The sequence below is a fragment of the Sinohyriopsis cumingii genome, chromosome 12, assembly GCF_028554795.1.
Source record: "Sinohyriopsis cumingii isolate HCF-2022 chromosome 12, ASM2855479v2, whole genome shotgun sequence".
Classification (NCBI taxonomy): Eukaryota; Metazoa; Mollusca; class Bivalvia; order Unionida; family Unionidae; genus Sinohyriopsis; species Sinohyriopsis cumingii.
The window spans coordinates 19863252-19889007 of record NC_142972.1 but is presented as its reverse complement, the minus strand read 5'-3'; the positions used below and the strand labels follow the sequence as shown (position 1 = coordinate 19889007).

Genomic DNA, 25756 nt, shown 5'->3' with positions numbered 1-25756 from the left:
TTGGAGTTTAAACGATTTGCATAAACTATTTGAAAAATTAATCTCTAGTAGCTCCTAAAACATTTGTATATAAATATCAAATATTGAGGCTTACTGTTATGGTCGATTTGGTTCTTTTTACACTTCTAAAATAGCATGCTTCATTTAAACTTCTGGATATTGGATCACAATTATAGATCTGAGTAGGGCATTCACCATCAGAATTTTGTTTTTGAAACTTACTTTATTTTTCTCTTTTGTCCACTATAATTTTGAACCCACTCATTTTTGTTTATCAACCTTTTAAATGTTTGTCACTACTTTAGTAATGATGGCAGGGTTTAAACGATTGACTTGTAAGAACTTGTGAACTTAGAACGCATATTACATATCGTCTGATGCTTTGGTTTAACCTTCCTCTACTTTCATCTTTGAGTCTGCTTGCATTTTACATTCGACCTATCTCTGTGTTATCATCAGTTGATAATGGTCTCTCATACTGAACTGTTTATCTCTGGAGATTTCGTGTAGCCCGATGCTGGGGTCGATAGCGACGTTGGCTCGGGGGACTGTATTGGTTTACTCGCAGTGAGGAGCCAAAACGTTTGGACCAATCGGTATGCAGGGAATAAGGAGGATCTCGATGGATCTATCGGCAGAATGGGAGGGGCAAAATATGTGCGGTGGCTCCTTGACCATTCGAAGAGAACTGTAAAACCAGAAATGCATTGTTGATACCACGAGATACATGCTCTATTTTAGAATCAAAATATAATTCAATATCTCAAAATACTGGTGAAAAAATATTTCAATATGGCCATATGAGTGAAAATCAATTACATATAGATCTTACTTGTGGCAGAAACATACATTTTCAATTTTCTTTAATAAATTCTATAAACCCATCAGGCTCAAACTGAGTTTTTGTGATGAAAAGTCTTTCAGATAGAAGCTGGAGAATTGTGTATCTGACCTCCACCCATCTCATAGGTTGTATACTTTCAGTCAGGGAGCATTTTTCCTTGAATGCCAGGCTAGTAGAAACTATTCTAACCTTATAAGGCGATATGCGTACGAAATTCATGTGGCTTGTGATTAAATCTGTATAGGCTGAGATGATAACCAAACGAAAACATGGCAGAAAAAATCGTGATTGACAATATAATTCTTCTCTTCTTTGAGAGGTAAGAACAATTTACATGTTTCTTCTCTGATAAGCTCTATATATACGGGACACCATATCAAAGATTGGATGGGGTCCTGCATATGCCTGCAAGACAGCAGTTTAAAACAAAATTCTGATTACCATGAATAGGAGTCTGTTCTTGGCAATATAACCAGTGGCGATGAGGAGAGAAACCAAGCCATCATGATAGAACTTTACATAGTTAGGTCAACCATCAAGGCATGAATTTCATTAATTCTGACAGCTATGGGTAGGATAACAAGGAAGCAGGACTTGCACAAGTGATGAGACAGTTAGGCTTTGATAGTGTTTCAATGGGTGATTTGCTCAACGACAATTTTACAGACAAAAAATACCGTCATGGATAGTTATTGTTGGGTAGTAATTAGTACATGTAGGATGCTGAATTGTAGATGACTGAGTGCTGAAGGTGTAGTCCATTGGTCAATCAAAATGACGTAAAATATTCTTTTATTTTCCCACATATCTTTCTCAATTTGTGAAACACAAGCTTAAATTTTAAACTTTTGATTTATTATTTTCAAAATATTGTTTTGCATTTTTAAATGTATCCGGACATTTTTCAATTTTCTGTATATTTATTTTAATTTCTTTTGTTTATTTGTAAGAAAAACTAAATGTTAGTTATTCACTTTGATTGTTTTAGAATTTGTAAAATTTCTTTTTACAATTTCGTATTTGGGGCAAACCTCTTTTAAATTCTACTAAATTCCATATTAGTTTAGAAATGTTAGTATTACTTTTAGCCATGATCACATCCTAATTTTGTTTAATCTCTACGAAATTGCGTTTAAGTTTGGTAAGTTTAGTGCTACTATTAGTTTCAGCCGCTTTTTTTTTTCTTCAAATATTTCGGAATTTTTTTAGTCTCCACTAAAGTGTGTGTAAGTTTAGGAATTTTAGTAGTATTACTTTCACGTAAGGCCGATTTAAAAAAAAAGAGTGTGCTTTTTCAGTCTCCACTAAAGTCAGTATAAGTTATGAATTTCAGCGATAATTTTAATCTTGGCCATTTAAATATAATGTTTCGGACTTTATTCAGTTTCCGCTAGAGCTCGGGAAGTTTTCCTATGTTTATTACTACTTTTAGTCTAAGCCAAATTAGTCTGATGTTACGGAATATTTTCCAATCTCCCCAAGAGTCCATGACATTTTCAGAAGTTTGGTGCAACATTTTTGTCTAAGCCAGTTTATTTAACTCTCTGAGATTTTCTCATCTCCGTTAAATTCTTAAACAGTTACGTAATTTTAGCTTTATATTTAGTCACACCCATTTTAGTGTTATTATGTGTTAGTTCTCAAAATCAAAGCTACTTATAACATTAGTATTATATATGCAAATTTACCTACAACGCAAAGCTAATCTTAGGTATAGGATTACAAATCTGGTTGTATGCATAAATTAACTTGGTGTTGGACAGCATGTGTGCCACGTGAAGTTGACCTTTTCTAACAATGTTACATTTACCCACCCACCCCCAAGTTAAACCTATGGACAATTTTAACAAAGGATTCCCCGTTTGTCCCCAAACAGGCTTATGCATCACAAAATTTCTGGTGACCAGATAAATCCGCATATTAGTTTCTCTTTTTACCATCGATGCCGAACGATGTTAAATCCCTTTTGTCCCTATAATGCTCCTAATGTAAACCTACGGTATAATATAATAATTTCCCTTTGTGAATTCACTGTTAGAATGCTGCCTCCCACTGAGGTCCGTTGCTTCTTGTACTCTTACCATTTACATATGAGTCAACATTGTGCCAATGATAATTTTCCTTTTGGCTCTAGACATTTTTCGTTTAACATGGAAGTTCCGTTGGGATCTCAAGTATCCAATTATACTACTGATAATGCATGCAATGTACACTAGATATACGTGTCGGTTTTGAAATTATTACCTCCATTGTCGATGATTACACGTGTGATAAATTTTGATGCCGGTTTAAAATACAAAATACGGAACCAGCGCTACTTGGTGACAGCACACTGTATGATATAAAACGGTTAATTCAAGATTTAATGGATACAGGGCTCTTAGATGGGAATATGGAGGCCTTTTAAGTTCCATACGAGTGGAAAAATAACTTTGTAATATCTACTGCATATATTTTTCAATGAAACATGTTTTAAATCATGGAAAAATGAGACCTGAGAAACAGCTATTGTAATGGGTAATAATAGTATTGTTTGCAATAAGAAAGAATCACAAATGAATTTAATTTAACTATTTTTCTGAAGATGTCTGATAAAATCAAATTTATGCGGCAACGGAAGAAATTGATACTGAAAATTGTGCAAAAGGTGGTTTGCCCGCATTGAGTACAAAACGAATCTGCGACCTGGATACATTATCAGTCAACAGGTGACGTCAGTCTTTTATCTGATCACACCAAATGACACATTCACACACGTTCTGATAAAAACAAATTCTGTGTTGGTGAAGATAGTAGAATGAACTATCTCAAGTTTTCACTGGAAAGCTCTATCATAATGATTAATACTCTCATTTTTCTGAGCCTGGTTGTCTTTGGAGATACCTTCCTTTTAATACCAAATGCCCCAAGAAGTGTTGTAAAGATCCTAGCCGTTGGCAATGGTGGACCTTGGGGTACCTGGTACCAACCACAATATTGTCCCAGCGGATCATATGCCGTTGGATACAACATGAAGGTACGCAGAGATAATTATTCTTATATCAGGTCCGAATTATCCGACACAAATTTTGAATTTCCTTTTATCTTCTGACTAAAGAGTTAAGACATTTCCAAAATCTTGAATTTATCTTGAAATCAAGGTTATTTGGTATTGTCACTCCTCCGCTTGTGACAGTCATTGATAAACAGCATGATACCATCGTCACAGTACCGTTATTGATATTAATTAGTAAATGGCATGACTTACAAATTTGTGTAAAGGCTAATTCTTTTCTATAATTTCTAAACTAACTCTTCATTTATCTTCAAAAATTACTCTGGTCGATTTGAAATTTAAAAAGATTCATCAAAAGTATTTAATATACATAGACATAAAGATATAAAATTCAAATTCTTACTTTCTTTATTTTCAAAATCTGTAGCGTTTAGCCATATTGAATAATATAACTGCTGTCTTATTTAAGTTAATATCCCCAATTGCATATATTCATAGATAACTTTTCCCATATTGCATACGTACAATTCAACTCATGACGTCACACATTACATAATTACGAAGTACAAAGCGATAATATATTGTCCAATTTTCTGAATGTAATGAAAACATATTTCAATATACTATTTTAAGCCTATTAAATAAAATTAGCCTTTTTCATCACCAGATATATAAGCATTTCATACTTTAAAAAAAGGTGTCTCTTCTTAAATATATGTTTGTTGGGTGTTTGGGAGAGGGTGTGTTGTTCTTTTGTGTGTTTTAAACAGAGCTCGTAACAAGAAAAAGTGTGACATCAGTTTTACATCAGTCGCTTCTATTGTGTTTAACGTGGTATAAACTACCAGTTGTCTTTTTTCCTGGTATAAACTACCACTTGTCGATTTACACAGCAACAAGTGAACGAAGTATTTTGTAACATGTATCGGCACTTTATAAAATGATAGCATTGTTTAGGATATATGTCTTCTGGCAATTTTTAGAATTCTTAATCAATATTTCAAAATACGTTTATGTATTATACACTGCGTACTAATTCTTCCTAATTCGTTATATACGAATGCATTTGGAGTAAACTTAAATGTACCAAGGATATACCTAAAAATGACAAATGAGCGTTTTTAATTTCATTGGCATCATAAAGCCCCCAAACCTCAGCCCATATTTAAGTATGGGAGCTATCTTCGCGTCTAACAGGCGAAGCTATCCAGTTACGAGTAATCTGCCAAATTTGTGAAGACCTTGGTTTCAATATATGCACAGGCTTCAACGCCTGAAAGGATAGAGTTTTCTGGCATATATACCAAGATTTTTTTTTTAATGAAATACGCATCCTACTTATAAGATGATTCAATCTTTACCTCTGTATGGACATAGTACCGGTTTTCGTAACTTCTGAGATAGCCTTCTCTGCGAAATACAACCACTCTGGTTTTTTCTCCATATTCACCTTTAATTTCCACATTAGGCAATATGCATGCAACCAGCTGAGCTTATTTTGCAACTAGCGAGCAGTGTCAGCAAAGAGAATTCAATCGTCTGCATACAATAGTGAAAATAGTTATAAGGTTTCTACAGACACTCCCCTTCATCCTTCAGCCAAAAAGTGTTTCAAATCATTCCAAAATAAAGAAAAGAGTAAAGGCGATAAAACACGACCTTGGCGCACGCGCAAAGGTCAATTAAACACATCGGTAATAAGACCATTAGACTTAGCACATGCTTTTACATCAATACAAATTGCCCTGATGATTCTTAACAATTTTCCACTAATATTTTCACTAACTACTTTTGGTACAGTAAACGTGCCTCTCTCCTATCAAAAGCCTTTTCAGAGTCAGCAAATACTGCTTATACTCTACTCCTACGTTTTCTTAAATACTTACAAATTAATGCATATAATATAAATATATTAACTGCTGTCGAATACCCCGCTCTAAATCCTGCTTGCTCTTTGCCCAATAATTAGTTTTCCTGAACCCATTCATTTATTATGTTATTTAAAATCGATGTAAATAATTTGCTTAATACTAATGCCCCTGTAATTGGAGGGTTCATTTACATCTCCTTTCTTCAAAACTGGAATGATGATAGCCGTTGACCAATATCCTGGATAATATCCAACATCGAATAGTTTATTAAATAATATTGTTAATATTGGTGTTATTATGTTGCCCGTACATATAAAGAAATCGCTGGATAAAGCATCTATTCCTCCAGCTTTGTTATGTTTCAGTTTACTCAATGCTAGGCGTAACTCTTCTTCAGTGATTGTTCTATCTAAAGTCTCGTGAGTTACTTGCATGTTTGCTGTTTCCTGTATCTGGTCAGCAGAACTGGAAAAATTCCGAAAGATATTCTTACCAAGATGCAGACGTGATACTGTTTTGCACAACAGTACTTGGGTTCTTTAAAGGCGACAGAAAAAGTGTGTATCTTTAGAATATAATACAGATAAAAGGCTATTTTTTGTTTTAATTCATATTGCTTACTTCTTGTTAAAGATTTATACATATTTCTATAAAATGTATAATCTTCAAGTGGTTCAATTGTACGTTTTAATCTAAACTGTTTTAGATATTTCAAGGCTTTGCTTTTGGCGTTTCTATTGATTGTTTTCATTGTGCTTGCTGCATCATGGTAAATATCAGTACTTGTTTCGAAGCATTCATTAAGTTTGTTATTGCTTATATCGTTTACAATCTTATCCATATATTGAGATAATAGATTAGTGCAATTTTTGATAAAGGATAGACCTTCTTCATTGTTCTATATGTATTTATTGCGTTACCCCCAGAAAGACGCAGATCCAGGATATTGGCTTTGTTTAATTATATTTCTGAAGAAACGCGCGCTCCCGATGCACGATGTGAACGTCTTGCAAAAGTTCCAACTTCGTAGATCTATTCAAAGTCGTTCAGTATAATATATGGTATTTCTGAGAAATAAAGCAACTACATGATGTTTGGCAGGTACATACATCAAATATACAGATTATCAAATGTATCGCAAATGTCATACAAATATTAATACACACCCATTACAATAAAGCATGCTGGGGCGAAAGCAGATCATTTTTTTGGGGTGGGGGGTGGCAAACACATAGAGGTCAGCTATTAAGTTTTACAGTTGTTGGTCCAAACAGGTTTAGAGGTGTAATCTGAGGGTGGTGGCTGTAAGTGACCCCCTCCCGCCCCAATGTTCGGGCGCCCATGAAAGAAAGAATGTCTTATTTATCTGCTCGAAACATTTCTCCGACTAGAGAACCTAATATGATTGCATGTTTTAATCAAGGCACTTATGATACAACTGCAAGAGTCATATGTTTTGGGTACAGCCCAGAAATAAAAGAAAATAAGCATAACGACAGAACAGGAATCAATGGCGCGTAAAATCTGCTATTGATACATGGTTACTTCTACATTGCTACACTTCACCCAACAATGCAAAACACGCATTTTTTTGTAAGTACATGTATATAAGATCATACAGGTTTGCTTTGGGGGATGGGGAAGGCGGGAGCTTGCGATGTGGGGGTATCTGGTACTAACGTTCGCCGAATCTCGAGTACTTCGTCGAAGCTCGTGCCAGCGGGTGAGGGTTTCAACACATCTGAGTGATTTGGCAAACGTTGATATCAGAAACATGCATGATGATAGCTTTTCTTATATACGGAATACTTAAGGCACCGATACGAGACGTTCACTTTACTTAACTCATTTCACGTGAGAAGAGCGCTGCTGATCTGGTTATGTACATTGTCGATGTCAAGAGCGTATCCCAAGGGGAAACAACTTTGAAGCTTGATTAAGAAATAGACATCCTTTGCGAATAATTAAGCATAGGAATCATTAAACTGAAGCTTGCGTCACGATAAGCCAAAAATATAGAGAGGACATCTTTAAAGGTATTCGTGACCTTCCGACTGCTCGAATATTTTTCTGAACATTACCTTTAAAAAGATGAATTCTTGTTTAATTATAAATTATGTAATTTTTAATACAAATTGACTTAACGGGTGGTTGGGTGTGGTAGAGTAAACTATCACGTACAGTACGTAATAAGTTTAATACATTGTTGCTTGCGTACAATGCGCGTGGCAAAGTAATGGGTGGGGGTGCCATACTGGTCTTCTTCCAGTCATCCTGGTACCTTGACTGACAGTCATATTACATGCATAACGGTTACCCGATGGCTATCAAACTTTCCTTGTTAAAAGTACAATTGTGGTCGGCACTAGTAGTAGCAAAGAGAATTATAACACTTCCTGAAATACATACAATAAAATGGCTAAATTGTTTGCTTACATTTTACTTCTCTTCATCTCATTTTTCACGGCTTGTACTTCTGTATGTAGTAATCAGCTAAAACTTATATCTCCGGGTGTCATCAATATTGTGTTCTTAATACCCGTCTTAAGATAATGAAAGTACATGTCACTAGCTGCTTATCCTAAATAAACCTAATATGTATGCATAAATGGACGTATATTAAATTTGATTGCAAGTATAAGAACTATTCTAGTTATATTATGCATTTCCACTAGTGTGAGACAAGGCACTTCACGCAAGACAGGAGGGTGAATCAAATTTTAAAAAATAAAAATTTTAACAAGATTAAAACTTATAACGTAAGATATATGAACAGCCGCATACTTTACAAGATGGTACTTCGTTTAGTTCTGGTAGGCGTCCCGATCGTCACTAATAGTTAAGGTGAAACTAAGTAAATAGCAACATGCTTAATAATGATGATAATGATGATGATGATAATGATGATGATATATATTTAACACGATGAAAATAAAATATTCATATTGAACATAAGATCAGAGTAAAGTAGTGACACGACTTTTAAATACAAGTCTTTACTCTTTGGTGTGCCATGCATGAAGAGGAGTCGTCATTTGTATTTTAAAAAATGCGGATAATATAAATCATTTTTTGTTCTCATTTGTTTAAAGTAAGTCAAAGCGGGCTTATCCTAATCCTGACTTTTTTTAAACTATATGATTTAGTTATTATAATCATCGTGAATACCGCATTTAACTGTCAGAGACTTGCGAGATGTTAATCCAAAATGTTTTAGCACAGAACAGGTTCTGAACCATAGGGAGACTAAACGATGAATAATCAAATTAAAATAACTTAGAAAAAGTGACAGGCAATTTAGTTACGAATCGTCATATTTGTTTTTCTTTCTTTAAATAAATAAGACTGGATGAATTTGTAATACACCAATGACGTACTACAGAGAAAACAAAACAAATATCGTTTGACAGAGTAATTTTCTTGCGGGAAATAAAATGAATACCTCCATACTGGTATCTAAGAATTTCACACCCAAATGAGTGCATTTTTAAAACCTGGCAGTACAGTATTAGGAGTGGTAGTGGGGGAGGGGTCAAGTCACAGGAAACTTTCAAACTGTTGATTTGAGACCAGCCACACCTTCAACAGACTTGAGGAATTTATACTGCTGTTATCTACTAACTATAATGACTTATCTTAGTGTGGCTTACCTTTTACTGCCATGGCCACGATTTGAAGAGTGGTAACGGTTTTTCGTCTCTTTAAAACTGCCATTGTAAAGCCTCTGCTGAAGAAACCAACACTAGACCATAACCATTTAAAGAACTACCGCCCAATTTCTAATCTCCCATTCATTTAAAAAATCTTAGAAAAGGTTGTTCTATCCCAGCTTGTATCTCATCTAAATTCAAATAGTCTTTTTAGCAATGTACAATCTGCATATCGCCCTTGCCACAGTACTGAAACAACTCTTCTAAAAGTAGTTAATGACATTCTCTCTGCGTTGGATAGCGAAAAGATTACAGTCCTCACCCTCCTTGATTTATCTGCACCATTTGACACAATAGACCATGATATATTACTTCACCGTCTCCAGCATGTATTTAGCATTCATGATACAGCCGTACTGTGGTTCAAGTCCTTCTTGGTCAACAGGACACAAATTGTATCTGCAAATGGAATACACTCCAGCCCAGTTGATCTATGTTGTGTTCTTGGACCTGTTCTCTTCATTCTGTACACTCAGTCGCTCTCAAGTGTCATAGATCATTATCCAGTGTCTCACCAATTGTACGCTGATGACACCCAAATATACAAATCTAGCCACCCAACTGAAGTTGATGCTACCATCCAAGGTGTAGAGAGGTGCATTTCTGATGTGAAATCATGGATGACTTGTAACAAGCTGCAGATGAATGATGATAAAACTGAGGCCATTCTGATCACAACACAAAGACTTTCTCATTCACATCCTTTACCTCAAACAATAAATATCAGTAACGCCAACATTAAATTCACACAATCAGTACGAAACCTAGGTGTTACTCTGGACAGTACTCTCACATTGCACCAACATGTCATGAACATATGCAAGGCTGCATATCTTGAGCTGAGACGCATCAGCTCAATTCGCAAATATCTTTCAGTTGATGCCACTAAAACACTTGTGTGTTCATTAGTATTTTCAAGACTGGACTATTGTAACTCAATTCTGTCTGGTTCATCTCAATATCTACTCCAGAAACTTCACAAAGTTCAAAACCCAGCTGCTCGGATCATACTTAGAGTACCACGATCAGAGCACACCTCCCCGCTGCTCTGTACCCTACACTGGCTATCCATTCAATCCAGAATCAAACACAAAATTTGTTCTCTGTGCTACATTTCACTGTCGGCCTCCAGTCCAACATACCTATCTGACCTCACCCATGTGTAGACATCAGCAAGATACTTACGCTCCTCTTCTGACAATCGTATACTCAGTTTTCCCACTATGAAAACAAAGTCATATGGACAGCGTTCTTTTGCATACCAGGGCCCAGCAACGTTGAATGAATTGCCCACTGAACTTAGACACAAAGACACAGTGATCTCATTCAAGAGGGCTCTCAAAACTCACTTATTTCGACTGCAAGAACAAACTTAAAAACCTAAAAATATTTCCTACCTGAAATATTCTCAGCATGTTTTTTATTTTTTAATGTTTTTCTAATTTCTGTTGTTTGTTTTTGCAATAATATGATTATGTTTCTTATCTTATAGGTGTTTTCTAATGTTGTAAAGCGCTTAGACCTTCTAAAGATTAGGCGCTATACAAAGTCCTCATTATTATTATTATTATAAATTAAAACAAACCAGAATATGTTTGTTTTAAAAACACAGTTGTTAGTCCATACACCAAATTCAATCTTAATGTCCTTGTTTTAACGCGATGTTTCTTATTCACCCAGGCATGATATTTATTAACTTACACACGCACGTATTACTACCTAACTCGAAAAAAGTACTAGTGAAGTCAGAGTGAAGTTGAGCCCCATTGCAGCCTATCGAGGTAATACATAATTAGTTCGTTTACAATTATGGCCCAAAGCTGTGATGAGGGATGCTTAAATTGCTGACAGTTAGCTAGTCCGTACCGGTGCTCAAAGACATAGCTGTAAGCGTGGGGTCATTTCCATCCACCATGTTTGTGGCGCGCATGTACGTTTCGCTGAAATTTCAGCCTCACATATTTCTCAGGTGAAACTATTGTTGATCTTGGAGTTTTGGGTACAGCGGAATTGTAATTTCTCTGATGAGCCTGATATGAAAGCATATATTTATCAGGAAAATTTGGGGTTTGTTGACCTGCTGACAAGAACTTGTAACTTTTCACCCTGGTGTAATGGCAAGACGGTGATAATGAAAAGAAAAGATTGAGGAATAACAAGCTTTGTAAAATTCAACAAATAATTTATTTCCCTATAATACAAAGTTAAAGTGTAAAAAAGGAACTTTAAGTAATGCGAATTAAATTCCAAATAATCCTAGTATTACAGTCACAAGTCCTAATGATTATATGTTTTGATAAACTTTATTGGAAATCCAAATAAAATCCAAATTGAAGAGTTCACTGGCATGTGGCGGCCCGTATCGTCGTGATGTATCAACAGTCTTTTGTTGAATCACACTAATAGAATCCAAGAATAAAGCCTTATTTGAAATTTTAGTATAAATTCAAGTCTCTGTTTTCAAGAGTGTTATTTTTGGAGAGCACTTTGTATTTCCACTGAATAATCGTTTGGATTAAATACTCCGAATAAATACATACCAGCCCAAATGAATTTCAGTACACAACAATGATATAATTGACTCTGCTAAGATCTTACAGCAAGATTTAATAATTTCTAGAAGAAAAAAACAATGTTATTAAGTCTTCAACTTGGCTCCATTTCACACTTAGCATTTTCTACAAAAAAATAAACTTGATCCATTACCTTATAGAAAATAACTTTCTGGCTGCAAAATAAAATCTTGGTTTTAACAAGAAGCCTATTAATAAACTTATACTATAAGATGTAGTAATCAACTGGTATACCTGGCAGGTCATTGGGAAATTTCCAAAGTTCTTGACTAAGATCGAATAAACATGTAGCTTACAAAACCAAAATCATTTATTCAGATCAGGTAGAAAATGAATTTGATATTGGACAATGTCATGTATAAAATGCAATGTTTTATTATCAACAGCATACAATGAAATTTTTATAAAATTTAAAAATAACTAACAAGCAATGCAAAATTAAATATACATAACACTCGTTCCGTCCAATATTGAAACAATACGTGTCAGCCTCATGTTGGTGTAGATACTCTTCCACAAGTTGTTTGTATTCCTAGTTGAAGTTAACTTTTTTTGAAAAGATGATCAAATACTCTGTCGACGATATCGGGATTAGCACTTGCGCCAATGACTAATGTTTCTTGCACCACAGTGGCTATCCAAGGCTTGCTAACTCTATTTTTAAGTTACATTAGTTTTGATTGCGAACACGAAAAATATTCAGAGTGGCTGAGAATTCCGTCGCGTGTACATTGCATTTTTAGGTCCTTGCACCTAATGCTGTCTATATATATATATCGTAGAAACGATATCTGTAAGGTTTTAGTGTGAGTCGCTAGCTTGAGCAGCAGTATTGCCTGTATAAACTATAAAAGCCCGTTTACACTGATTGCAAGAGATGCAGCGTTGCATCACCGCGACTCTAGTGCAGGTTAATGAAGTAAAATCCGACGCCAATGACGGTGATAGTATCCTTATCGTTGCAGAGTGTAAGAATCTCATCGTTTAGGAAGACTAACGTTTAATCGCAGAGATAGTAACAAGACACATTTATTGTCGTAACCCTAACAACTGGCGTGACTCCGTCGGCAGTTAAACACCTTACCGTGGTAAATGGTATCCTATTTTTAGTAACATCCTGGTAAACACTACGCTAATTGACGACAATAACAAAAGCAGAGTATAAGAGTCTCATCGTTTCGAAAGACTAACGTTGAATCGCAGAGATAGTAGCCAGACACATTTATTGTCGTAACCCTAATAACTGATGTGATTATGTCGGCAGTTAAACACACTACCATGATATATGGTATTCTCTTTTTAGTGTGTATGTGTGTGTGTGACTTGGACTTTTAACGTAGCTTTAACAATTTTTCACTCATATCGCTACGATGCCTGCAGTGTGGCAGTTTATAGTGATTGCTAGCACTGGGGCAACATGCCGCAGACATGTAGCATGATGTCCCACCCAGTCACATTATCCTGACACCAGGCCGACCAGTCCTAACACTAAGCTCTTAATGCTGAGCGCCAAGCGAGGCAGGTATTAGTACCACTTCGTCTTTTTAGTAACATCCTGGTAAACATTATGCTAGTTGTCGACTATAACAATAAGGTGACGAAAAAGGGAAACCCACTTTGCTAAGTCGATAAAGCAGGCACTAACAGTGAAGCTGAAGATTTTAGGACATAGGGCCAGCCCGCATCATCGGCTCGTGCGTCTGATAACCGGTTAGAGAGAAAAAACGTTAGTGTGGCGTCATCCTAAAGTTGCTTTTGGTTACCAGCGTGCCTAGCATTGTATCTCCTGCGATAAAAACCCTCGAGGCATCACTATCGTCAATATACTTTTTGATACTATCCACGGATATACCACAGTAGCTTAGCGAACAATCATGATCAAAAACTGCAACATGGTTTACTGTAACGCCGGCTGCTGAGGAGCTCAGAATCGTAAACGTCCAATTTTTAAGGACCCTCGCGGCATCGGAAAAGACGACCAGAATACCTATTAGCTTCTGCGTTGATGGAGCTGTTGCAGAAAGCTGCGTTGTTTGCGTTAGTTGCGTTCTGAGTGAGTTGATACTTTGAGGTGCATGATGTTTTGTTTGCCAGACCGGTCACTGATGTCCACAGGCATGCTTGTGTTATAGGATTGTTATGTTCAAAAGAGGACGTCTTTAAGGCACTATCGCCTAATACAGTTAACAACTGGCCTAGAAAAGATATCTCAACGATTGTATTTCATTAATAGAGCTTCCCGTGTAAAAATAACTGAGAATATATTTATTAGTGCCTGCAATGAATAAGCATTAAATGCAGTATTCCACAGTAGTTAAAGGGTCGATAATACATTTTTTGGATTGTGCATATATGTTTTTATTTTTGGAAGTGTGAATTTATACGGACGTTTCCATGGTTTATCATTTGGTTCTCGCCTGCTCGTGTAGGCCCGTCCTTATATTCGCCTGTTTTCCTTTCACGCCACCTGTTTTCTATTCATTGCGAGTCTTTAAACATATCTAAAGTCACGTCAGATTTCCGTATCGCCACTCTGGGAGGCAACCAACTACTATCAAAAAATCGCTTCCTACATTTTCATAAACCCATTAAACAGCAGCCCCTGGGTGAAATATATGCATGTAATGTGTGTTAGTATTCTCATAACTTTCTGCAACTGCAAGGCATCTTGCGTGGTCTGAGAACTGTTCTAAGAAAAGATCGAGATTGTTTTTACCAAATGGCTTTCTATGGAACATGTCATGGCTTCTTGGACATCTACGCAATCTTTCGTATTTTCCAGATTTCACATCTAGGATGACGACCATGCTGTTTCCTGACTTTAAGAATCATTCTTACGTCGTCTTTATTGACATATGTTTGTTGAAGGCATTTTTTTTTTGCTATTCGAGATCAGACATGTAAGGAACACAAGACTAAGCAATATCTACAGAATGTTATATTTTGATAAAATCTGATGTCGGTCTTGGTCGAATAGTTCGTGACGTCTTTTACTGAACCGGGATCATGGAGTAGGTAAATGGCAGTTTCTATTGTTGCGACCACATACTCTGAGAATCTAAAATAAAGTTAGTTCACGCATCCAAGCATTATAAATGGAAGTAAAGAATGTGCAATAGCTTTTCCCTAATTACCACCCAGTTTGTCCTGCAATTTCGCGAAGAGGCTAATGTGGCAATGCCAGTTTCATGCGCGCATTCATGTGTGCTGACTCATCACGCATATAGATGCCGAAGAATTTCATCGAGTGGCATTTCATACGCAGAGGAAAGGGCCTTTACTGGTTCCCAGCAGGCACAAGTCTATATGGATATAAATGACCGTTTTGCTGCCGGTGGCACAATCGATCAGCAGCTTTTAGTTCACGTTTTTGTCTCGTCTAAAGAAGCCTAGAATTTGTCGGTAGGCACGGGCCACATAGTTGCTGCATTGGTCGAAAGTGATTAAGGGATTTCCTTGCTTGTTTTCTGGTTTTCATTGAGGTGCAGCTTCAACTATGTTATGCCAAGCTTGTCAAATACCATTGGGTTGGGTTGTTGATTGTTTAGCCGTGTCACACCGAATTTATGCCAGGTTGCGTTCATATCCTAGTGGGCGCTCAGTTGCTAAAAACGAGTTTTGACTGCTCTTTTTTCGGGTATCGTAATCATATGTTGTGCTGCGTGTTTTTCGTGGCTTCCTCTTGGGCTTGAACCGTATCTGACAAACCAGCTGTGGATCTCCGTTGCTTGCTTTACTGAGCCCTAAGCTCGATGGGATCTAGTTGTTCAACATCAGTGTAGATAGCTATATCCAGGTCTTTATATTTTTATATATTCAACATGCTTAAGCGGAGCATGTTTTCCCCGGATAAACTTCGAATTTTACCATCAGATATAAGATACAATAAAAACTCAACACTTCTGACTAACCTCCTGGCTGAGGTCGCTGTTACAAAATTTGACGGAGGAGCTGCCGGGCATAATTGAAGTTATCATCTCGTTTATCCCAGAAACCCTTGGTAGTATTGTCGGGTGCCTAACGGAAACTTGATCGAGCTAGTCAACGTCAGGGTTATTGAATTTTACATCGTTTTACGCTTGAAAATAATGTGAAGACAAGGTCGCAAGCGAAGTTAACGCCGCCCGATTTTTCGGTTTGCCTCATATATGTCGTATCTAGCTTGTTTCGTCGTGTCTTCTTTATTGACGCCTTTCCAAGTCATTCTACGAATTATTCAGCAGCCACATTATTATCTCTATTAAGGTTAATTACGCAATTATAATTTCTCATGGAACATGGTGACCTCGACAAGTGCAATAGGAAGGCTGACGCAAGCAACGCCATAATGTGACGGAGAACATCGACCCTTGCCATTAAATCTACAATTTGCGATTTACAGAGCACATACCTTTGCTGTTAACGCTTGCAAATGTGCCACCAGATCAATGCATGCACTGGGTGTGCTGGTGGAACGATCTTGCACTAGTGACGTTGATTAAACAGGGGGTGTGGTTAAGCTCTAACAGATCGACTACAATCTCTGCACGTGAATGGCTATGACTATACCTGGGAATACATTTTACTAGTAATGTTCATACGTGTTTCGATGGAGAAAGATTTAAACAGGCTAAACAATTTTTTTTCATTAGTGTCTATGGACCGATAACGCTATTTAGCATGTAGCCAGGACTACATTTGTCGCTAGGTCTCAAGTCTACGTTCGAGTAGTCCACGGCGTCGCATGTAACCTATACAGAGATCGTGATATCAATTCGCACTATGCTGGACGCGAAGTTGTAGCCTAAACCAAAAATGGCGGTCACAGGGCCGACCGTGTCGAACTATACATGCAACTTGCTTTTTTGTAATGTCAAATTCGTAGGCGGTTGCTCTGATATATGTTTCTGCGCATAGTGTTGGTTCATTTGCACAAATGTTAATTTTGTTGCATTGCCCTTTAAGACGGTAATTTGTCGCCGAATTTCCCGTTAATAGCATCTATGTTGCAGGCGCCTGTTGGAAGGCTTATGGTTTCCCAAGTGTCGGAGGTAAACGTTGGCCGGAAGAACGACTATAAACGGTAGCAGATATTATGCCAGATGTCATACATGCAGAGAGATGTCAGAGCAATTCAGATGTCAAGCCCTTGGATGACCACATTTAGGATAAGAAAGCTCGTTGATACATTTTTGTGTTTCGGGTGTTAGATATGTTCTTGAAAGGCATCGACTGGGTTCCGGTCTTCAGTTTGCCAAATTACACCTATCAATCATTCACCTCAATAAAAAGAATTAAACGTTAACTAAACCAGACCTAACCAATACATTGTCTATCATTAAATGTGCAGGATAACCAGTGACGAAAACCTGGCAAGTTATATTTCTTGAATAATCCGATTTTGAGCGAAGTACCTGTAGAGCGGAACATTTACCCCTGGAGCTTGCTTGTAAAGCTTGTCGTTGATGTGCCACATCATGTCATAGCATTTCTGATAGTTCGAGCTAAACTCGACTATATAGAGCCTGTTGTATTTCACTCCGTGCGTCAGTAATAGTTTTAGCGGCAGCTACAGTATTTCCATTCCTCAGGAGCATATGAATAGCACCCAGCGTCACATATTACCTGCGCTATAAACACACTTTTGAGACTTTAGGCGGTCATCAGGTGTGACTCTCCAGATAGAAAAACGCGGTCCATGCAACCTGCGCGCCATGCAAAGCCAGAGTCCACCACCATCTCCAGGAGGAGGTTGGGCAAATCCTACTGCGCAACACCGTGGCGACATAGCTGATAACTAGCTAACTACTGAAGGAAGGGCACAAATCTTGACATTCGGCTAGTCTGACGAGGCTCAAGTAAACTATAAGATGCCTCGTAATACCGGCAAGAGCATGCGTCCTCACACATCTACGATATCTGGGACTAGCAAAAAGGCTGACATAGACGTGATATGCGACCTGAACAATATTACAGGCACTGTGTCGCAACTCGTGGCCAAGCACAACGTGAATATGAGGCAGGACGAGTCTGGCGTCCAGCTTCTACAAGCTATTATGGAGAGTTTTAACCGTACTTTAGTTCAGCGGTTGCTTGGCCACAGTACACGCAGGAGATGTTGATTTCAGCGGGACCGTTGGAACGACAAAGAGAGAGAGAGTTAGCTAAGACTACTGGTTGAATATTCGGCTGCCTGCCATTGTGGTAGCTTTAAATGGCGAGGTAACACATTTCACAGGTGAGAGACATGTTACTACCATTCGTTCTACGTCTGCGCGGTCAGTGATGTTTGCAACGTCTTGTTGGCCTGAAATAGCAACACTTGCTATCAAATAAAATTGTGATGTAAGAATGTTGGCCTGGTGAGTGAGAAAGTGCGAAACGCAATGCCACCGACAACGTGTTTGAAGAAAACCTTTTCCAAGCCTTTTTTTGGGGAAAGTTGTTTTCCACGTAGAAGCCTCGTTTGGGAAGAACTACAAATTGTGGCCGAATGTACCAAGCTATCACCTACTGATATTCTTGACTCATGCAGCCAGAAGGGAGATGGGGGCCAGGGGTTGCCACGATGAGCTCGTTGAGGCACTCTTCGGCCATGGCTGCCTACTCTTGTGTAGTTCAGTAGCAGCCATTTGCGGAACCCGATATATTACGCGATCGGCGGCTATTGCGTTTGTCATTAAACTTCCCAACGACTTTTTTGCTGACGATGCTTGCCACACGATTGCAGGCTGGGTAGTAACTAGTGTCGTACATGGCGGAGGCGTCTCCACTGATCTGGTATAGCTCTGCTGTTTCGATGCTCAGCAGTAGTCCGTCTGAGTTTCTGTATAGGAGGCTTGCCATGTCACAATACCTTAACAGGGTTGTAATACAGGTTATATATCAATAGACTGCATAGATCCAGATTATGCATATCCCTGATAAATTTGTGGATCAACGTGAGATTAGCCTTAGTTGAACGGACAGAAAAATGTTGCCACTGAAGATTATCCGATTATTAAAACCGTGTCGGAAAACATACAACGCAGTTTGTTCACCTAATCTTCCGACCTCACTAGATCCACATGGATTGACTTTCTTAGGTTTTCCATAGCTGTCCCAACGAAAGGATTGTTTATCAGCTTGAAGAAGTCCTCTTATAAAACAGTCTTTCCCTTGGTCTTGACATTAGTGTTCAGCTAATTGTAACAACTTTGGTCGAACTAAAGTGACTGGTAGACCTAGTTGATACGTTACCGTATATATGTGTAGAGTTGATGTTTCTGTAATGGAGTCTGTGATCTAGTTTCTTATATTCCGTGAACATACCCCTATCCAGAGTTCTATCAATAAACAACGCTCATAGTCGCTCAGCCAGCTGATTCCTACAGTGCTTCTGGAGCCAGTGTGTAATCATTGTGCGCGTCATGGAACACCTTGAAGTAATCGAGGTATACGTCAAGAATGCATCCATTGGGTGCGTTACCCGCGTTGTATACTGTCTCCTCGCCCTATTTATTCAATGGTTCTCATACTGTCTCCTCGCTCTATTTTCGCTCTATTTTTTACTTGTTGGTTGGATCCTTGTCTCTGATTATCAGTACAAGAAAAGGTTCATTATTAGGAACCGCGAGTTTATTACTTCGAATTGTATTTCTTGCTTCAAGCGGCATGAATTGATACGTTTAACGTCAATGCAATATATATATATATATATATATATATATATATATATATATATATATATATATATATATATATATATAGATAGATAGATAAATATATATATATATATATATATATATATATATAGAGAGAGAGAGAGAGAGAGAGATATATATATATATATATATATATATATATATATATATATATATATATATATATATATATATATATATATAGATAGATAGATAGATAGATAGATAGGTGTCATGGTCTTTCAGCAGTGCACAATTGATTCTCTGAATTTACATTCACTGTTGGACATCACATCACTGTTTGTCAGTTTAGATGTCCGGGGTGCATGCACCTCCCCAAAATGCTACAAAGTTCCCGTCTCTAGCTGCAGTAGCTGTTCGTAGAGGTCGTGTTGTCGTACATGGGTCTTAGTTTTTATATCCACCCAGGTGAAACCCGATTGTCCGTCTGTATGTGTCCTTGAGATAGGCTATTAGCTCTCATCTTTTCGACACTATATGTCAAATAATGTTCAAATGTGACGTTAAAAACAAGAAAAACAAGTAAGTGTCTATATTTTTCGATGTGCTATGAAGAATCAGTTGCAAAAATGAAACACAAAAAGTGACGTAGTAATTTATGCCTGTCTCCAGTCTCCGTATAGCCTCGTGCCAACCTCTACTGGAACTGATATATCAGGAGTATTTTTTACCACAAGACCATTGCAATAGGAAACCAAAACGTCTAGTGCCCTATCTGTGTGAGCCATGAGTGCATTCCATTTTGATTCGATTTACTTTCAGATTCAAGGGGATCAGCGTGATCATGATGATACAGGCCTAAACGCAATCTCCCTACACTGCCAGTCTCTTAACCGTTCTCTCGACGTCGGTGATATCACATCTGAGGAAGGAGGGTGGGGCACATGGGTCGGCTTGGTAATGTGTGACAGCTCTTACCCGTATTATGAACGGAATTTCCTGACCTCATTCGCACTGCAAGTTGAGACAAATAAGGTGGGTGAGCTATTATCTCTTTGAAGGATTCGACCATATACTTTGAATGTTTACGCATATAGCATCCTAAAGTTTTTTAATAGTTAACAATGTAAAACGGCATAAACACTTTTGTCTCACTATACGGGTTTGTTCCAAAGGAAAATCTCTCACGTTCGAAGAAGCAAAGAAATCATACGTACAACACTGATAACATTACAAACCAATGAATTAGTTAAAAATCCTGACACTCTTATCATATTAAATTATGAACACACATAATTTTCAAACACTGTGATACAATAAAGACCACATTTGTAAGTTAATACAGCACAAAACAAGCTGATTTTTAAAAACAACTATACACTTAATGGCACAAACCAAATATTATGATAGCTTTCGTGTTTTCAGAGAGATGATGCAACTACCTTATGCGATTAACATCAATCTCAGTATCAAGAAATATAGAGTATTGGTTCTCAAGTTTGCATGGCATAAAATTGTGATCAACGTTGTTTGTGGTGCAGAGGTACATACAAGGGAATAAAATGTGTATACGCGTTAATGCTAATTTGCCAATTTCAAACATCATAAGGTCAATTAAAGTCTGCAATGTTTTCGGATAGATGAATGCAGATTACATTCCATGATGATAAGACAGAAATAATGATTAATAATCTCATATTAGTATTGTTGCAACCGTACAATATAAAGAACGAATAAATTAAGCACTTAATGAGTAAGCATAGATATGTTTATTCGGCTCAATTTACTTTAAGATTTTGTTAAGTTTCTAAGATCAACCTGCAACGATTCCACGGAACATAAACTTCATGGCAAACAGTATTCAATCAAAATCAGTACATAGTGATTCAGTTTATTAAAAGTTGTTTTATCAGTCTCCACTTGAATGACAAATTTTGCCATTTTAAAATCATTGATCAGCTTAAAAGAATTGGAGAACTGTGGCAAATCAAAAGAAAATAAGAATTACTGGATGAGTCAGCATACAAATTTATATTTGGCTAAATTTTCATTTAAGATTGTGTTAGCGATTCCACAAAACATAAAATTCATGGAAAGTTTAAAACAACACAGCGTGATCAGTATATGAAAAAGTCACATTTTCAGTCACCATTAGAATGACAATTCAAAGAGGTAAGAGCAAAAAATAAAAAGATATTCCTAACAATATCTCGAAAATGCTAAAAGTGAATGCAGTGTAAAATTTTGTCTACGTGTGTTTTTGAAGAGGACTAAAGGTTGTGAAAGTCACAAGTGTTGGTGCTGCATTTTCAGTCACCATTGGAATAACAACATTTGAGGCCAAAATGAAATTAATGATACTTTTGAAAGGATTGAAATATTCCAAATCAAGTTGCTGTTATCGGCGGATGTTGGTTGACTTGTTGGTAACTAATCAATAGTATATGTCATAATATATTATGTGCTTGTTTATTATACCATTTTACGTAATTTACAAAGAGACTTATTTTTACTATGATCCTGAAAGTACGATTGGTTACAGGAATATCAATCAGTTGTGGGAACCAAGTAAGCGGAGGAGAAAAAAAAAAAAGAAACGTACACATTCGGAATTGAAGTAATGCAATGCATTTTTACTATAATCATAGAAGTTAAATTACTTACAAACAAATCAATCATTTGTGGCATACAATAAAAAGGAACTACGCTTGAATGAAAAATGGTTAATTGAAGAATCTTACCTGCAAATTACAGAAACTGTAAGATGTCCATGTAGAAAGGTCGTTGTAAGTTACGTAGATTAGTAGTAGTGAGTAAACATGGTTGACATACCAGCATATAAAAACATACAACGATGGATACAAATATATTTTGACAATGACACAGATCTTCCCAAAATATGCTGGACTGAAATAGGGAGATGATATACGCAGCACGTTTAGAGAATTATCAAAGTAATTCAAGTGAAAAAGTTAGTTTGAAGAAGGAAAGGGTTTTTACAACTGAATCAATAAGAGTTTAGTTGGTACAGGAAAACTAATTATACACTTTAGCTTACTCGAGCAAAAAGTATTTTAATGGAAAGGCTTAAACAACCTCCAGGAGAATCAAAAGTTATTTTACCTAAAACGAAGCTTCAAAAGGATTTTACATTTTGTCAAAGATAATTTACAGATACAATAATACAATTCACGCCAATGAACAGGACGCAGATTGAATCGAACTAAAAAGAAAATAGATCAAAAGTATGGAACAATCTATTGGATGGTTTGAGATCTGATATATTGGAATCCTTCAATGAAAAACTGGTGAAACAGAATTTCCAAACATGGAACAATACCAAGGAAATATTGAAAATCAGACAAGCAATATTAGGTGATTCTGAGGTTAACAAACTGGAAGACTTAAGTGGCTTTGATATTGAGAGAACATTTTCCAAAAAGAGTTATCTTTATGCAATATAGAAGGTGAAATGCACATATCTGAACAGGTTTAGATGACCATTCGAATACAACATAAAGAGTTCTCCGCATAAAGGATGTATATGATGAATGATTTTATCAAACGGTAGCAAATAAACCATTATACCTTTAAAATAAACTAAGGAAACACAATACGCAGATAACGGTATTAAGGAGCGTGAACAAAACTGGATTTTTGAATGAATACAATTATCCGTAATATAAGAACAAACGAAAAGAAAACAACACAAATTAGAAAATGAAGGAATTTAAATATCCACATCATATACATTTTTATAGATCACAAATCAAATAAAAAGTACAACCAAAAATTTCATAGTTACACACCAAAAATGGTACACGCAATAAGGCGACAACACTGTAGGTTCGTGTCCTGGGCTGTAATGAATTTCATCGCAGAAGAAATTAAAAGAGGTGATAGTAAAAAAGATACAAACCATTAATAAATATCTCTCGAAAACTCGTAAGTAAATGGAAGGTTAAAGACTAAATTATTATTTCGGGAATATGTTTTACGAAGACGAGTTTGGTTTATGCAATGTATAAAATCACATATACAAAGTTAAAAATGTACACACGAATGAAATATAAATGGTTCTACTTATAAAATGGAAGTATGTGATGAATGGTTTATCAGATGGCTGGAAATAAAACATTAATCCTTTAAAATATACGAAAGCAGCACCATATATAGATGGTAGTATTAAGGAGCGTTCAAATATTGGGTTTTTAAAAAAATAAAATTCTTCGGAATGAAAAAGTAAACATGAAGAAAACAGCCAATCAGAAAATTAAGGAGTTTCAATACGCACGTAATGTACATTTTTTTAAATCACAAAACCCAATAAGAAAAAAGAAGTACAACCAAAAATGTCATAGTTAAACAGCAAATTGGTACACGTTTAAAACGCGATAAGACGACTACATTGTGGGTAGTGTCCTGGACTGGTAATGAATTACATTTCGTAAGAAATTAAAAGAGGTGACAGTAAAATAATACATAGCTCTCTATAAAACAAATCTCAAAAACGCTAAAATTAAATGCATTGTTAAAGACTACATTTTGTCTGCGAGACTTTTTGAGGAAGACTAACGGCTGTAAAAATCACAGATATTGATCCACTCGAGGAGAAATTTCAGTTTGATTCAGATATCATTCAAACAAAGTATGTGACCGCTACACATAAATACTAAGGTCAGCTGTGTATATTTTCTGGACAAGAATGTTATCATGAGAACTATTTAAAGTAATTACAACAATCATAATATAATATAGGAAGAGTTTCTACATCAACTGGTTGACATAGAAACCAGTCTCAGTTTTCTTAGTCTTCATAGATACAGAATTTGAAATTCAGGTCCACAGAATTACAGTGATAACAATTGGTATTAATCTAATAAAATAAATGGTGCAATCATATTCAGAGGAGACGATGGTTCCATTTACAGTTTCTAAGGAAGCAACAGTAGCTGTAAAATAGTTGAAATACAATAAATAATAACTGATATAGGAAATAACAAATATATCGCAGATGCAAAAACTGCGTAACAGTGACGAAATTAATCTGATATTATAATAAAGAAAATGAACCGATTCGAGACAAAAAAATCAAAAAAGAAGGTATAAGTGAATATTGTTCAATACGTTGTCTTTTCTAATCAAATAAAATGGGTTAACATCAGATAAAACGTTAATCGCAGAAATAGATCACATATTGAAAAACTAACAGGCACATAAGCTTACCCTTGTCCAGCAACTCAGTTTGATCGGTAATAATGGTTAATTCACATTAACCAATTTAACATATCAAATGAATTAAATGAGATGCATACTTAACGCACCGAGAAACAAATTATTACACTCATGCCATTCAATATTTTGATAACTGCACATTAAACATTAACATGATTATACGAAAAGAGAGAGAGAGAGCACAAGGTTTCACGAGACTGACATAATCAAGTGAATGTGCATTGGGAATCGCTATATCTGGTTGTAGGAATTGTAGCTGGCATTTAATAGGTAAAAATATATAAGAATCAGTGTGAAATTGGAAAATGATGTTGACGGTAACAGTTCAGTTTTGGTACTGAGTAGAATCCTAATGAAAATAGGTCGAATACAAAATCAGTTCACATAGATCCTAACTTCAATACCTAGACAAAAATAGTAGTATTTGAAAGGTTGAAAAGCGATATGTATCATTAGACCAACCGACTGTGTAAGATAACATAAAAAGACAGTAACGGTTATACAGAGAACATGGATTATGATAGGAATGATGTCCCTACTGTCAAATCTCCTAATGAAATCAGATACTATACTCAAACGTTTATAGGATACATAGTAATCTAACAAAATATATATTAACCATGAAATAAAGAAGCACTGATTATTTATTTAGCCATAATCATAGAGGTCTCTCTAGTCTTCATTTTGAAATTAGATTCCTACTAATCTCATATTCTTCTAGATGTTCTTTACAATTTAAAAAAAAATAATAATATGCAAATAGCCTACTAATGATAAAACAAGGATTATGCCTTTAGCTAGACAAGAATCAATTTGACCAGCAGTATTAACAAACCAGTTTAACACGCTGCCATTAAACCATGTAAACCTGATGTTGTTTTTAGGCTAAACCAAGCAAAGAATGGG

At 36.3% G+C, this 25756-nt stretch overlaps 1 protein-coding gene across 1 annotated transcript in view; it reads left to right on the top strand.

Moving 5' to 3' along the window:
* Nucleotides 1–3593: 3593 nt before the first annotated feature.
* Nucleotides 3594–25756, top strand: part of LOC149786056 (vitelline membrane outer layer protein 1 homolog) — a 76812-nt gene continuing 54649 nt past the window's right edge. Inside the window, exons 1-2 of the mRNA XM_089976346.1 lie at nt 3594–3860; nt 20438–20650. Coding sequence (XP_089832472.1) covers nt 3642–3860; nt 20438–20650 — 432 coding nt within the window. The 5' untranslated portion in view covers nt 3594–3641. The remainder of the gene's footprint in view (nt 3861–20437; nt 20651–25756) is intronic.